This window comes from Nannobrachium achirus (genome assembly GCF_963921795.1).
Source record: "Nannobrachium achirus genome assembly, chromosome: 6".
Classification (NCBI taxonomy): Eukaryota; Metazoa; Chordata; class Actinopteri; order Myctophiformes; family Myctophidae; genus Nannobrachium; species Nannobrachium achirus.
In genome coordinates, this window is record NC_137815.1 from 61372919 (window position 1) to 61387890 (window position 14972).

At 41.5% G+C, this 14972-nt stretch overlaps 1 protein-coding gene across 1 annotated transcript; it reads right to left on the bottom strand.

Annotated features, from left to right (window-relative positions):
• Positions 1 to 245: 245 nt before the first annotated feature.
• Positions 246 to 6406, bottom strand: arl6ip5a (ADP-ribosylation factor-like 6 interacting protein 5a; the record flags this gene model as incomplete). Its single annotated transcript, XM_080727657.1, has 3 exons — positions 246 to 1572; positions 2118 to 2335; positions 6228 to 6406. The coding sequence occupies 3 exons, from the start codon at positions 6404 to 6406 to the stop codon at positions 1391 to 1393; spliced, it is 579 nt and encodes a 192-aa protein (XP_080583783.1). The 3' UTR covers positions 246 to 1390.
• Positions 6407 to 14972: the final 8566 nt, after the last annotated feature.

Consider the following 14972-nt stretch of genomic DNA (forward strand, 5'->3'; position numbering starts at 1 on the left):
ATAAGACTCTGGTTAAGACCTCACATGCCTTTGAAGTCTTAATATAAACATTTGCACAATGACCATTTGATCTGACCCAGAAAGTAAAAGAACATAAATCTATGTCAAGCTCACATCAACACAAAACACGCTCAATTTGTGTGGTTCGTTTTATTTGCATTTGGATTTCTACTCATTTATGTAGTTAACCGTTACACTTTATGAGGAGAAACATATTACCCAAATGGGTAGACTTGAAAAACAGGCCAGTCCCTGGAGTATCTTGGCAGTGCTGCGTGTCGAGTGTGCACTTTTCATCTTTGTTGCAAACAGCATGGTTCTGATTGATTTCACAACTTCAGCGTATGCTGGCAACAATGAAAGCAATTTCTGAGACTGATTGCATACAGACCAAACACTTAAGTTTTGCATGACAGTTGCATGATTTCCCATTAAAACATTTTTTTCAGCACAGTTACCCTCCTAAAAAGAAAAGGGAAAAAAGGAGAAAGAAACCAACATTTTCACATTACATTAGCAGTGTACATAAATAAAAAACATTTAAAGCCCAATACTGCTCAGCTGGACGGACGTTAGATTAAATTAAATTAGATTAAATGAAGTGACCCGAATCCCTTGAGTCAAGGCTGCACTTCATATTTTAATACAAACGTTACAGGAGGTACACCAAACAAATGTTTTCAGAATGCTTTCCTTAATGCATACTAGGTAACAGTCAAACTGCACAGCAAAGATGAGGCAATATTGAGATGCCCTCATCACTGCTGTTCTTGAGAGAAGTGCCCCAACAAGTTCTGGGTGGGGTGCCAAACATCCTGAGGTAAAAAGCCCTTTGCACAACAATGCTGTCAGCTGCTCCTCGCCAAACACACACATGAACACACTTGCATGTACAGTAAAATATCGTCGTTGTCGGGTGGAAACCTTGTCCAAAACCGTTTGTTTTGTATTTATCCTTTGTAAAAGGATTTAAACTAGTGAAAACAGCCGATCTACAAGCACACAACGCCTCGCACTGTGTGCTTGTAGATCTGCTGTTTTCACAACTTTTGTGCAAAGGCCTTGTATGGTGAAACAGGGCTTTACTTTGTGAAAAAAAATTACAAATTTTAAACTTGGAGATACGAGGTTTCTGCCCGACAGTGACAAAATGCTGTAAGAGGTTTCATATTAAACAGGTTGAGATGAAACTACAATCATGTTATGGACACAATTCAAGTTAATTATGTTTTATCCTCAAAACAAAACAAAAACAAAACAAAATGGAGCAAAGACCTATGGCAAAAATAGGATTGCATGTGTACATGTGTGTTTGTTATGCTTCATTTATATCTGGTTGTGTGCCGCGACAACCAAAATGAGCAACCAAGTATAAATCCGGCTTTGTGATTCACAATCCTTGCTTAAGTTTTGCCTCCAGTAAATTCTGGATCTTTAGGAGGTTCTCTTCCTGCTGTCCAAGGGCTTCCAGCAAAAGGCCCATCGGTGACCTCTTCAGCCCCGCCCCCTCTATCTTGTTCTCCAGTTTATTCTTCATGTTGCGGAGGCGGAATGAAGCATGAGCAAATATCACTGAAATGCATGAACAGACAAGGAAACATATGTCATAAGTTAACTGTTGTTTTGCATCCTTTTCTGGCAATCTAAAGGTACAAGAGTGCCTGTAAGTGTAAATGTATTGTGGGTAAAGATTTAAAACGTAACTAGAACATAATTATCATAAAGATGGCATTCAAATTGCAATGTAAAAGTGTTAAGTTAGATAATAACTCAAAAAACATGTTTTAGGGTAACATGTCTTCGGTTCGAACACCCTTTGGTCCGACCACCTAAACCTATAACCGTAACCCTAACCTTAGTAAAACTATGCCTAAACCTAACCTTAACCTTAACCTCAGTAAAACTAACACTGGTGAACTCTAAACTGGTGAATTTTAACCTGTTTGGACCAACAGCAGTTCAAACCATGGGGCAGTCCCGTTTTAGGCCTACATTCACTCCCGGCAATTACATTCTAAAATTAGGTGTCATTTTCCCTCAAAGTTTTGGTTTTGTTTGTCTATTCCCAGTTTTCTTCCGGTGGCACAAAAAACTTGTAATATTTCAATGTAACTTACTAGCCAGGGGGAAAGTGATTCCTGACATGAAGACCATAACACCTCCTAGCAGAGACATCAGCATATAGCTGGCTAGCATCACTGCAAAGACAAACGCTGAGGGGTTCTGACTCTTAAAGCTCTTGATCATGGCTTTATTCTCCCCGGCCCACACTGAACCCAGGAAGACCGCTGACACCACGGCCATTCCCATGAACATCCCCAAAGGGTTCAGGAACCTGCAGGGCAACAGGAAGACACAAGATAAGGCAGGGCTTAATGCTTCTTTAGACAGAATGCTTTTACCCTGTGGTAACTGGCATCCCCTAGTGGTTAAAAGTTGTTTGTGCAAAAACTGCAATCAAAGGACTATGATGATGACGAGCCAGATAAATAACATCATTCCACAACTCCAAACTAACATCATGTACAGAAAGTCAAAGCATAATTTTGATCTAACTTTGGAATACGCTAAATTCCCAGATTTACTGTTTTTCCTGTGTTGACATTGGGAGGAGCCATCAATGGAAAGTGATTTACATCCGTGGTTTTCAACCTGTCCCCAAATTATTTAGCGGGGTCCCCAGATGATTAACTTAGTTGTGCAATGTTGTTTTCTCACTCAACAGTAAACAAACCAACATAACGGTTAAGTGTATAGAACTGCATTCCCTAGCTTCCGCCGTGGTCTGAAGACCTATTCAGACTCCACCTTAGCTCATAGCACCTACCGTAGCACTTGCCAGCCCTCAAATGACCATACAGGTCATTTAGATAGCATTTTTTTAAATGTTTATAATTTGTTATGAAGATTTGACTGAATAGATGCTTGGTCTACCTGTTTTTCTTACTATTTCTTTCCATTATACAGTATATTGATGTTGATGTACTGAAGTATTACCTTTCTTATTGTAAGTCGCTCTGGATTGAGCGTCTGCTAAATGCTTAAATTGTAAATTGTATAGATTTGTATCTACACATTTCTAAAGTCACAATTTAAGAACTTTTTAATACCTCTAAAATGACCATTTAAACACTGGCCAAATTGTCAAATATTAGAGGCAGAAATTGTGAAAATAGCCGATCACAACGCCTCGCAGCGTGAGGCGTTGTGTTGTGAGCATGTAGATCTGCTATTTTTACAATAAAACCTTGTTATAAAAAATGTAATGGCTCAACTCTTAGTGCTCGTCAGGTTGGGGGGTCCTCAGTTAAAATGTGATTATTTTGGGGGTCGCGGCCTGAAAAGGTTGAGAACCACTACATACTACATATTGGACATGATTATGAAATTAAAACGTTTGAGAACGACTGGTATTGGAATTGTATAGCAGACATGAAGTCCACATATCTGTGTGTGTGTGTGAGTGTGAGTGTGTGTGTGTGTGTGTGTGTGTGTGTGTGTGTGTGTGTGTGTGTGTGTGTGTGTGTGCGCGTGTATTTTTTGACCATTGTTAAAGTCTAACACCACATTTAAGTCACTTGACTTATTGAGTATTGAATCCTGGATGAGATATCCTTCTGTCCTTTGCCCTTAGATGGGGAACAGTAAACAGCTGTAATTTCATGGGTCTACAACTACAGTAGTGGTTCTCAAAGTGAGAGGGATTCCAGGGGTCCCCAGCAAAAATGCAACCCTATAATTATATATCAGCTATGTGAAAATAGCAGATCTACAAGCTCACAATGTGTCACATTGCAACACGTGGGGTAGCAGTAGCCTAATAGTCCAGTCAATCTGAGGTTTGACCAAAAAGAAATTGCAATAGTAATGGTTCAAGTTTTTTTTATGAACCTTAGGGTCATCCAAAAAACATGTTAAAAGTTTCCCATTATATTCTTAGTGGATCAAGGTAAATTCAGGGGGTTCAAGTTTGGGTCCTTTTATTATACAGGAAAAAAAGACCCCCCAAAAATCTTGCATGTGAGGGGTCTAACTAGGAGTTTTTCAGGATTCTGAATCCATTGCAAGCATTTGTTTTGCACGAAAAACATTCCTCAGGCTAAAAACGGACCCCACAAAACTGTGAAAAGTGATGACTAAACCATAGTTTTGTTTTTAGCCTGAGGAATGTTTTTCATGCCAAACAAATGCTTGCAACTGATTCAGAATCATGAATAACCCCTAGTTAGACCCTACACATGTTACTTAAAGAAGATTTTTTGGGGGGGTCTTTTTTCCTGTATAGTAAGTGAAGGGACCTAAACTTGAACCCCCTGAATTTACCTTGATCCACTAACAATATAATGGGAAACTTTTAACATGTTTTTGGATGACCCTAAGGATCATTAAAAAAAAAAAAATGAATGATTACTATTGCAATTTCTTTTGGATCAGTCCCTTTTTTTTTTAGCTTAGATTGACTGGCCTATAATAGTCAGGGGATATCTTTAGAAATAGTGTCAAATCCTGGAATAAATTCCTTACCAAAAAAAATCTTCACCAATGTGTTTGTAAAGGTGTCTAGTAACACATCTCACAAAGACTGAAATTCAGTTTCCCTAGAAAAATCTTTGACAGCTAGGGTAATTCTGGGTCTCATTCACTCACTATACACTACTATAGGGGAAAAAATCAAGTAGGTCGGGAGTGGCTTATTGTCAGTATCAGCCGGTAACACACGGGAGTCTGTCCCTGTTAATGCGCTAGACCCCTGGGAGATGGACTGCTGAGGTGGAGCACCACACCTACCATCAGCTCCCAGTACTTGCCGCACGACTTGACAAGCCGTGCTACTCATACGCTGAGTTGGCAGTGCCCGGAATCGAACCCATGACCTTGCGGTACTAAGGCGAGAGCTCTACCGACTGAACTACTTGGGCACATACCACTGTGAATAGTGATGACTCATAACTAAACCATCATTTTATGGGCTGTTTTTAGCCCAATTAATGTTTGTTTGTGCGAAACAAATGCTTGCAATGGATTCAGAATAATTAAAAACACCTAGTTAGACCCCTCACATCCCACTTAAAGCATATTTTTTGGGAGTGATTTTTTCCCCTATAGTATAGTGAGTGAATGAGACCCAGAATTACCCTAGCTGTCAAATATTTTCCTAGGGAAACTGAATTTCAGTTTGTGAGATTTGTTATAGACACCTTTACAAACACAATGGTGAAGAAATGTTATGGTAAGGAATTTATTCCAGGACTTTTTAAGATATCCCCTGATTATAAGAGGAGCGCCCTTGTTGCCAGTTTGATTCCCTGGCTGGAAAAATCTGGGTGAGGAAGACGTGAATGGTCACAACTCCCCCAACACTCACTGAACCCCAACTGCTGCAGTGGCCAACAGTCTGAGGTTGTCAGCTCCCAGGTAAGGTTTTAATGCCATGTCTGTGTTTGTGCAGGAAGTTGCTGGAAATGAGCACAGCTCAGCTACTACCCTGGGTAAATAAAACATTTCAATGCATCTTCTATGGGGGTCCCTGGCACAACATATTATATATTAAAAATAGCCTATATATTGACTTAGCTGACTGGAAACAGAGCTTATGCCTTTCATACCAACACAGTGTCATCATCACAGCTAAATGGCCACAATGGCACTATTATTAGAAATCTACATCATGTTTTCCAAGGTTCTAGCTAGTAGCTAAAGGCAAGCCTCATCTCGCCCCGGAGGTGTTCATGTGAAAAACGACACGAATATTCAAATCAATGACAAACATTATTGGCCCAGACATTGTTTGTTCCCTCACTAAACTGTAGCCCAACCTCATTGGCCTAGTATGCATAATGCAGTTATCAATACCATTATAGCCATCTATTTGAAACGATGTTTAGCAAAATATGTTTCAGTTGGGCCATTGGTTCCAAATTGCGTAGTTTCAGAACAGTCTTGTGATTTTATGTCAACAGCTTCATGGCGAGCTTAAAAGCCAGTAGGCCTGCTACATTTGACTACTTTTCCCATCACTGATTATACAAGTAAAATAAATACACGAATGTATGTATGCTTAGTGTAGCCTACCATAATGACAACAACATAAAATGTTGAACAGCAAACTAAGATCAAATACAGTGTGACATATGGCACAGCAGCTGTGAGAAGTTACAACTGATCATCATACTAAGCAAACAAGCGCATCATATGGATGTAGCACAATTTGTCGCGCACTTACTTACCCAACTATAAGGAAAACAACGATGGCCATTAATAAATAGTTAGTCTGATAGTACAGCAAGTTGTTGACAACTCTGTTGTTCCATTTCGCCAAGTCTTTCATATCAGGTCTGGCAAATCTGTCCGCAGTAGGGAGAAAGTCGTCCCATGTCCTGAGAGGTGTGAGTTCTACGTTGGCCATTTGACTTCTGTGACTCTTATTATTATTTATAGTAATACTGTAATAAATAAACACTACTGTGTATTATTGACTGACTGACAGCAGCCAGCCAGGAAAGCGGAAGATCATTCGTTGAGCTAAAACACTCTCGCGATAACAGGAGCTGTGACCGCATCCCCATCCTCTGTGCACTAGGTGGCAGCAGAGCCATGCTCTGGGTGGCAGCATAGACTAAAACAGTGTTTCTCAAAATGTCAAGGTCTCCCCTTAACTCTGACAGTGTACAAATGGGTCTAAATTGACCCATAGATATAAGTCTGTAACTCTGACAGTGTACAAATGGAACCAAATGAACCCTAGCCGGGTTCATTTGGTTCCATTTGTACACCGTCAGAGTTAAGGAGAGACCTTGAAATGTGAAAGTTTGAGAAACACTGGACTAAAACATGTCTCACCCCCCATTTACCTCTATGCTCACCCCGGCCGGCCTCAACGTTCTCTCAATTCAATTCAAGTTAAAACCACTACTACCTAAAAATAATCCATGCTTGTCTGTTGTAAACAACAGCATGACAGCTTGAGCAACTATGGTTGAGCTTGTCTTTGTTTTGTGTGATTGCTATGATGACAGCAGGGACAAATGAGACTAAAGCAGGCTGTGGACTGGAGTCAAGTGTGGCATGGTCATCAGCTGGCTGAAAGTAACAAAGGAGAAGGGAGAATTCTTCCCTCCACTACCTGGCTGGAACAACCTAACCTTGAAGGGGAACCCACAGTGTCCTGGCAATATCACGCCCAATGGACAACAATTGTGAGTGACCCTGCTGCTATCCTGCCAGCAGCATCATCTATCTGTCCTGCAGCGACAGGTCTTTGGAAGGCCCCCGCTCCATCTGTTCACTGGATGTAGAGGCGATATAAGTCATTATCCATGGTGTCTAACTGAACTGCAGGCTGTATACAGTAGCGAACTGCAGTCTCTACTGTATTAACAGTTGTGACATGCATACCAGACTCTGACTACAGTAAAGTATTAATTTTACGTCTGAGAGAGAGTGTAAAAATATTACTCTGTTGTTGAGGACTGTTGTAGAGAGAAAACAACTCGGAGGTTATTCTACTCTAGAATGTAGCCTATTACTGATGAATTGAGTAGAATGGAACACAATGGAAACAAGTCTTAATAACCTTGTCTTAATAACCTTGCTAATAACCTATTCAATTAATCATTCAATTTGTTATTTGTCATAGGTTTTACTCTTTCCTCTCATCTCTTTACCTGCTACCATTTTAATTCAGAACTATATGTAATCTAATCTAACAATGCAAATCTACTCTTATGATGGTCATTGGCACAAAATCTTTTCAAATGGGGCTCTGTGGCCTATTTGTATTAATCTATGGTCTGTGACAGGAAAATGTTTGATAACCACTGAACTAAACAACCTGAACGTGGACCACTCTTAATGGAAATTGACAGTGTGGATCTCACAGTGTTGTGTGACAAAGCTGTGTGATGAAGCACAGCCCGTCCCTTGCTCACTCTTGCTGAGACAGGTTGTTGGGGGTTCTTAATGGGCACTGCTGTCAGGGGTCCTTTGGATTTAATGAGAACACGCACCGACACAAAGGAACTGAACTTTGAGGGTAGACTACAATTGGTTGGAGGGTTAATGAACCAAAGGCATGAAGAACATGCACCCGAGGGAGATTATAAACAACAGACTAGCACTCCCTATGCTACTAGGCTGGCTTCAAATTGCCTGTGAAGCTGCATACAGCTGCTGGGTAAAGTTACACAGTGGTGCGCCGGCCACTCTCTTGTGTAGCTGGATACTATGAAAAGAACAAAGACATTTTCAAAGCTGCACATCTGCCTTTGTCAACCCTGAGTGGGCTTGACTCCACCGTCACAAGAGAGTTTTCCAATGGGGTCTTCACTTACTGATCTAATGATTTCATCAAACACCCTGAAGTGCCCACATACACTGAGAACAAACCACAAACCCTACTCAGAGAGCATAGCAAATGACATGCAAAACATATGAAAGGAAAGAAAGAAACTAACTGACTAATGAAGTAACCTTGTTTCATAGCATTCAAACATCCCCATAGTGTTTGATGAAGTATGACTCCAGTTTGCATTTGCACCCTACATCAGGCATCCGTGACTCTTGGGTGACATCCTCTGCTGCTAGGCAACTGGCAAGGACACTGTGATTCACTCACATGACAAGATGTTTCAAAGCAATTAAGGAGAGTCAGAAGTGTTCAACCCACCCCCTGAGGGCTGCAACATATTTAGACCATCACTCTGAGTTTACTGAAAAGCATAACTTGTGCTTTCACTTGAACATTGCCATGCTGATACACACTATTATGCAGAAGAGTAAAATATTATTTTTTGTTTTATTAAAAGAATTATGAAACAAAGAGTTCTTTCTTGATACGAAAGAGCTGCTGTAGCATAGTGCAATGGTTCCCATACTTTTCAGGTCAAGACCCAAAAGAGAGATTAGACGTTTGCCTGGGACCCAAACTAGTGAAAACAGCAGATCTACAAGATCACAACACGTTGTTTTGCGCCTTGTTGTGAGCTTGTAGATCGACTATTTTCTTAAACATTTGTTTTAAATTTTGGTAATTTCTTAGATTTTTCTTTTATTTATTAATTAAATCTTAGCTTTTGGGGGAATGTTTTTTGAACATGTTTTGACAAAAACGAAGGGACCCATACAAATGTGTCCGCGCCCCAAAAATGGGTACCGACCCACTGTTCGGGAACAGTGGCATAGTGGATAGGTAAGAGACTGGTGTAAAAGCCCCACTAGCTTTCCCTATAGGTCATACTGTACTTCTTACAGGCAACTGGACATTTTGGCCAAAGGGATGCTTGAAGACAGACCATTGGGTCACCAAAATCAGTAGGGTTCACCCTGCAATCTGCTTGAGATGTCTTGTGTGCAAAGTTGATCTTTTGACCTGAGGATGGTGCAGGTCATGGGGTCAGTCAAATGGGTAGGGTTCACCCTCCAGGGAGCATGAATGCACTCTGCAAGTTTAATGGCAATCATGGCTGTCATCTTGTGTGCTATTCCTCCTAGTGCTACAGGAAAGGCATCAACCACAATCAGTAAGGACATGCTTTAGGCCGGGATAAAAGTGCACAGTAAATTCCATGGCAATCCACTCAGTAGTTTTCAAGATATCTCATGTTATTAAACTGTTGGACAGATGGACAAAGCGACCTGAGGCCACTGATAGGCTTACTTGATGATCCAGGTTCAAAGATAAGATTGGTCTCCTATTTGTCAAATATTGGACAGTGTGCGTAATGTGCATGTGTACAAATCTTTTGTAGTGTGCCAGGCACTCTTTGGGATGATGTTGCACTATGCACTTAACTTGAAACCATCAAACTGAATTACTTCAGACCTTTGTGTTAGAACAGAATAAGAACTGAAAAAGGGCAAGCCTTTTACCTTGCCAAATCTTTGCACTCTTCATAATGAAATTGGTCTGAACAAGAGCAGAGATATGGTTCCCTGGCGATATGAGACAAGAAGAGACATAAATATTTTAGTAAATCTCTATGGGAAATATCGGTGGCACCAGAAAACCACGGCCGCTGCTATGCCCTATATGGAGCTGAGTGATTTGTTTGCGGCTGATGCCATGGCAACACATTGAGGTTAAAAAACACAAACTCCATATTGGGCGTAGCTGCCTTTATTATACAGTATATGGTTCTGTCTTATGCGTAGCCAGACAATCTGCCATTGCAAAGAAGAATTTCCATTGGCATATTAGGTCTGGCCCCTGTCAGTTATTCAAATATTTCACGGCTCAAAAGTCATGAGGAAACAACCAGGGGCCCCGTAGGTTTTTGTAACCGCCCCTTGGAGAGAGAAAAAATCGAACCTCTGTTCGAAGTGGAGCTGTGTGTGTGTGTGTGTGTGTGTGTGTGTGTGTGTGTGTGTGTGTGTGTGTGTGTGTGTGTGTGTGTGTGTGTGTGTGTGTGTGTGTGTGTGTGTGTGTGTGGGGCCTGGCCTGAACAACAGCGCCCTCGTGTGGTCACAAAAGGTCCTGTTCAAACTCAACGGGACAGTTCAAACTCAACGGGACAGTTCTCACTTGTGAGGACACACATTCTCACTTGTGAGGACACACATTGCTGCCTATAGCGGAGCTCTGTTCCACACAGCTCCAAAAATAACACTGCCACCATCCAGGGCCCAGTATGCAAATGTAGGGCAGAGGTATCACCTTTGCACTACTCTGATTGATTTTAGGTCTAATCAATAGAGTCTGTTTTAATCAAGGTTAATTTTGTAACCGCCCCTTGGAAAAGGAAATAACACTGACTTGGAAAAGGAAATAACACTGAGAAGAACCAGACTAATATCCACACAGTGATATTGTCTGGCTATGCGAGGCTAGTTATGGCTGTCTCAATCCATTGTCATTGGAAAGGAGGAAAACAGGAATGCATTGTTTTGTTTTGTGTTATTTTACAGAACTAATATGGAATAGCTTACCAGCCCATGACCTCCTGTGAATCACTGAGCAACTTAGCCAGGCATGGCCCCGCAAAGAGCTCTCTTGTCCCAAGAGGCTCCCACTCGTCGCGTCCAATCGATTCCTTTGGTTTACTTCCACTTACCCTGCCATGGGTCAGAGTCATTGTTCAGAATCTTTGAGATAGGGCAGGGGTATTCAACGTTTTCAGGCCAGGGACCCCTTAGCTGAGAGAGAGATGAAGCAGGGACCCCCAGATTCCATATAGTTTCATTGTTTGACGGCACAATCATCAGTGTATTTTAGGATTCATGTCATTATCTGATATGTAACCACTTGAACCGTCAATACTTAATAAACTTGACCTTTCACTCTGAGTCTGTGTGCTCTTTTTTCCCCTCTACACCAAACCTCTTTGGCTAAAGTTCTCAGAATATGGACGTTAGGGTTCAAGTTGTTAATATAAAAAAGGAGAAAAAAAAAGGTTTCTATCACACAAAGATTTGAAGGACCTCCTGTAGTAACTCAGAGGACCCCGGACCCCCTGTTGAAGACCCCTGAGACAGCAAAGTCTACTATGTTGCAAAGAGACAAAATAGTTCATTAACTTACCCCTTCAGTTTTTGCTTTTATCAATGCTTTGCTTTACAAATTCAAGATGGGAAGGACAACAGTATAGTTGCATGTTTTACTAAAATATTTCTCTCTAGCCATTCACAAACCAGCCTCTAGCTGTTCCGAAAGCCATTCCAACGCAAACAGTATATTAGGACTACACACTGTAGGCCTATTGCACGTCACAATAGTTGATGATGACATGATAAGAGGCAGAAATGTCCAGACTTGATCACGCTCCTGTGTCTCATTATGGACTATACCTGTATACACCAATATTAGTCCAGGCTTTTCGGGCAGTATTTTGATGGAATCGTGCACTTTATGAAAGAAGCATGAAATTTGGCACACAGTTAGAACATGCCATATGGAACATTTTTGGCTATAGGGGCATTGCAGATTTGTCTTGGGAAACTTGTGGGAGCCAATTAAAGTTGGGCTCTCATAGACTTTACTAGTAAAAGTAAAATAATACAAATAATACAAAAAATAAATATGCTTTAAGTAGGATGTGAGGGGTCAATCTAGGTGTTTTTCGGGATTCTGAATCCAATGCAAACATTTGTTTTTTGTGCAAAACAAATGCTTGCATTGGATTCAGAATCCCAAAAAACACCTAGTTTGACCCCTCACATGCTACTTAAAGCAATTTTTATTTTTATTTTACTCTATAGTAAAGTCTATGAGAGCAACTTTGATTGGCTACCACAAGTTTCCCAAGACAAATCTGCGATGCCCCTATTCAGCAGCGAAGTGTGATGTCACTTCCGTGAAATGGCGTGAAATGTCGCCCTCTACGGGGTTCATGCTGGTATTGTTTTGTATTCAAATCGCCATTGAGGAATTTGCGATCACCGCATATAAGAACTGTGTTAAAAATATAAACACACCATGTGCGCGGACATGCTCTCAGCGACAGTCTGTCCCAGACACGAGTGTCTCTCTGTAGTTTCCAACATTTAGGACAGCGTTGATTACATTTTCTCTGACAACAGGCTATATCAGATATGAATGAATATCATAAACTATGCAGAACCCCCCCGCTGACAGAAACGCGCACATGGTGTGTTTATTTTTTTAACACAGTCCTTATATGCGGCAATCGCAAATTTCCCAATGGCGATTTGAATACAAAACAATACCAGCATGAACCCCCTAGAGGGCGTCATTACGCACAAATGACGACATGGCTTCGTTTCTCTATAGCCAAAAATGTTCCATATGGCATGTTCTAACTGTGTGCCAAATGTCATGCTTCTTTCATAAAGTGAACGATTTTTGCCTGAAACGCTCGGACTATATTGTGGTGACGGTAAGGGAAGACATGGATGCTCGTTGCTCAATGACATTGTCCCACTATTCCTCGATGATCAAACACTCACCAACCATGCTTCAATATTTCTCCGAACAGCCCTGTGGCCCTCAGGAATCACATAGCCATGAAATGGCCTGTCTGGTGAGAAATCAATTTACACCAATCACTGAGGAGAATGATTAGAGCAGACAACGTTCTCTCAATGTCTTCACCTCTTGTGGAAAGCTTCCTTTCGGGGGTGGAAAAAGTACTACATTTCTTTACTTGCTGTAAGTAAAGTATCAATATGGCAATGTAGAAACACTCTGTTACAAGTAAAAGTCCAGGAATCAAAACAAAATGTACTTAAAAGTCACAAAGCGACACGTTTTGAGCTTGTAGATCGACTATTTTCAATTAGCTGGAAAGTGCAGGGTTGAAATGGTAAATGTATGTTTTGTAATCTTCAAAGTAACTAGTAATTAAAGTTTTCAAATAATTGTAGTGGAGTAAAAAGTACAATATTTGTCTCTGAGATGTAGTGAAGGATTTTCAAACTTATCTTCATCATTAATTGGTATTGCTCATCATAAGATAACATTTCTGTCTAATTGCTCTGTGTCTAGAAGTGGGCTGTGTAGAAGGTCCTGGGTTCGATTCCCGCCGGGGGACGCTGGGGGCGTGTTCCTCCCTCCGCGTCATCAGCGCCCACACCCTAGGTGTGGTTGGCGATAGGGCCTTTCTGTGTGGAGTTTGTATGTTCTCCCCGTGTCTCCTAGGGTAGATTCCTTCACAAAAACATGCAGTAGTCCTGGTTTCTATACTACCTCCCCCTAGCCAGCCAGGTGCTCCCCAATTCCCCTGGCGCGGCAGGGGGAGAGCAGAAACCAGGACTACAGGTTAGGTAGTTGGCACTGGGTGAGAAAATGGGTTGCAAAAAAACGTGAGATTATTACATTAATTATTAAAAAAAAAAGAAACCTGTCTACCAATGACTTCATCTATAGCGATTCCAAGCTAACAGAAACTACAGCCTTTGTCTTCCTGGAAAGTTAGCACACAGAAATAAAAGCCATTGTTCTTGCATTTAAAAAAGAAAGTTTGAAATCTTGTGTACCATAGGGCAGGTTTCTAATTTGTCCACAGCCCATCTCTGAAACACAGATTGAGTATAGGCAGAAATGGTACCATCTTATAATGAGTATTAATGAGGACCAAGTCTAATGCCTCATTCACACTACAGATATATAGTTGAACGTTTTGCTTGGTAATTCAATGTAATCTCAATGGAAACCAGCTTTAAAGGCTGGATTCCAAGGACAGCCGACATGCCCAGCCTTTAAAGCTGGTTTCCATTGAGATTACATTGAATTACCAAGCAAAACGTTCAACTATATATCTGTAGTGTGAATGAGGCATAAGAACATAAGGTTGAAAATAGGTGAAGTGCTCTTTTAATTTATACACGGTAAGACGGTATCACTGTAAATAGCCAATCTGCAAGCTCTCAAAGCCATGCAGAGATCGTCAATTATCAAGAAAGTATAAATTAGGCTTATGTTAAAGCAAAATGGTGTTTATTCCATGCCTAAATTGTCGAGATAATAATTATGCCCCTCTTGGTAAGTCCCTGGGCTTAACACATGGAAACTGACATAAAAAGAAAGAGATACTGTCTGTAACCACAATGCTGGGAACTTGATTGCGACCGTAGGTCGCAACCGTTGACCCGATCCATGCCAGATTTTGCACACACACTCCTTGCCTGCCAAACTACAACCTCCAAGGACCCCCGGAGCCCCAGGGACCTGGACCCCAGATGTAAAAAATGACCAAATGTGCAAAAATGACCAAATGACCACCCCAACGGGGCTGCTCACGGGGAATTCCCGGGGACCACCGACTCCTGGTGCTCCAGAACGGATGCAAAAGTGGTGGCGCCCCCAGTGGAGGACCCCCTGCCACTGCAGCGCACATAAAATGCCGTAACTCGGGCTTGGAGCGTCCGGGAGAGCCGGGGCCGGTACCTATTCGTCCGCCAAGGCAACGCGGAGACCCCACCCCTCATTTCTCACATGGCCCTATTCTAGCGCCACCTTCAGGCCGATTTTTACAACACATTTTTGGACACTGCTCCTACAGTTTTTGCCCGAAAATCAC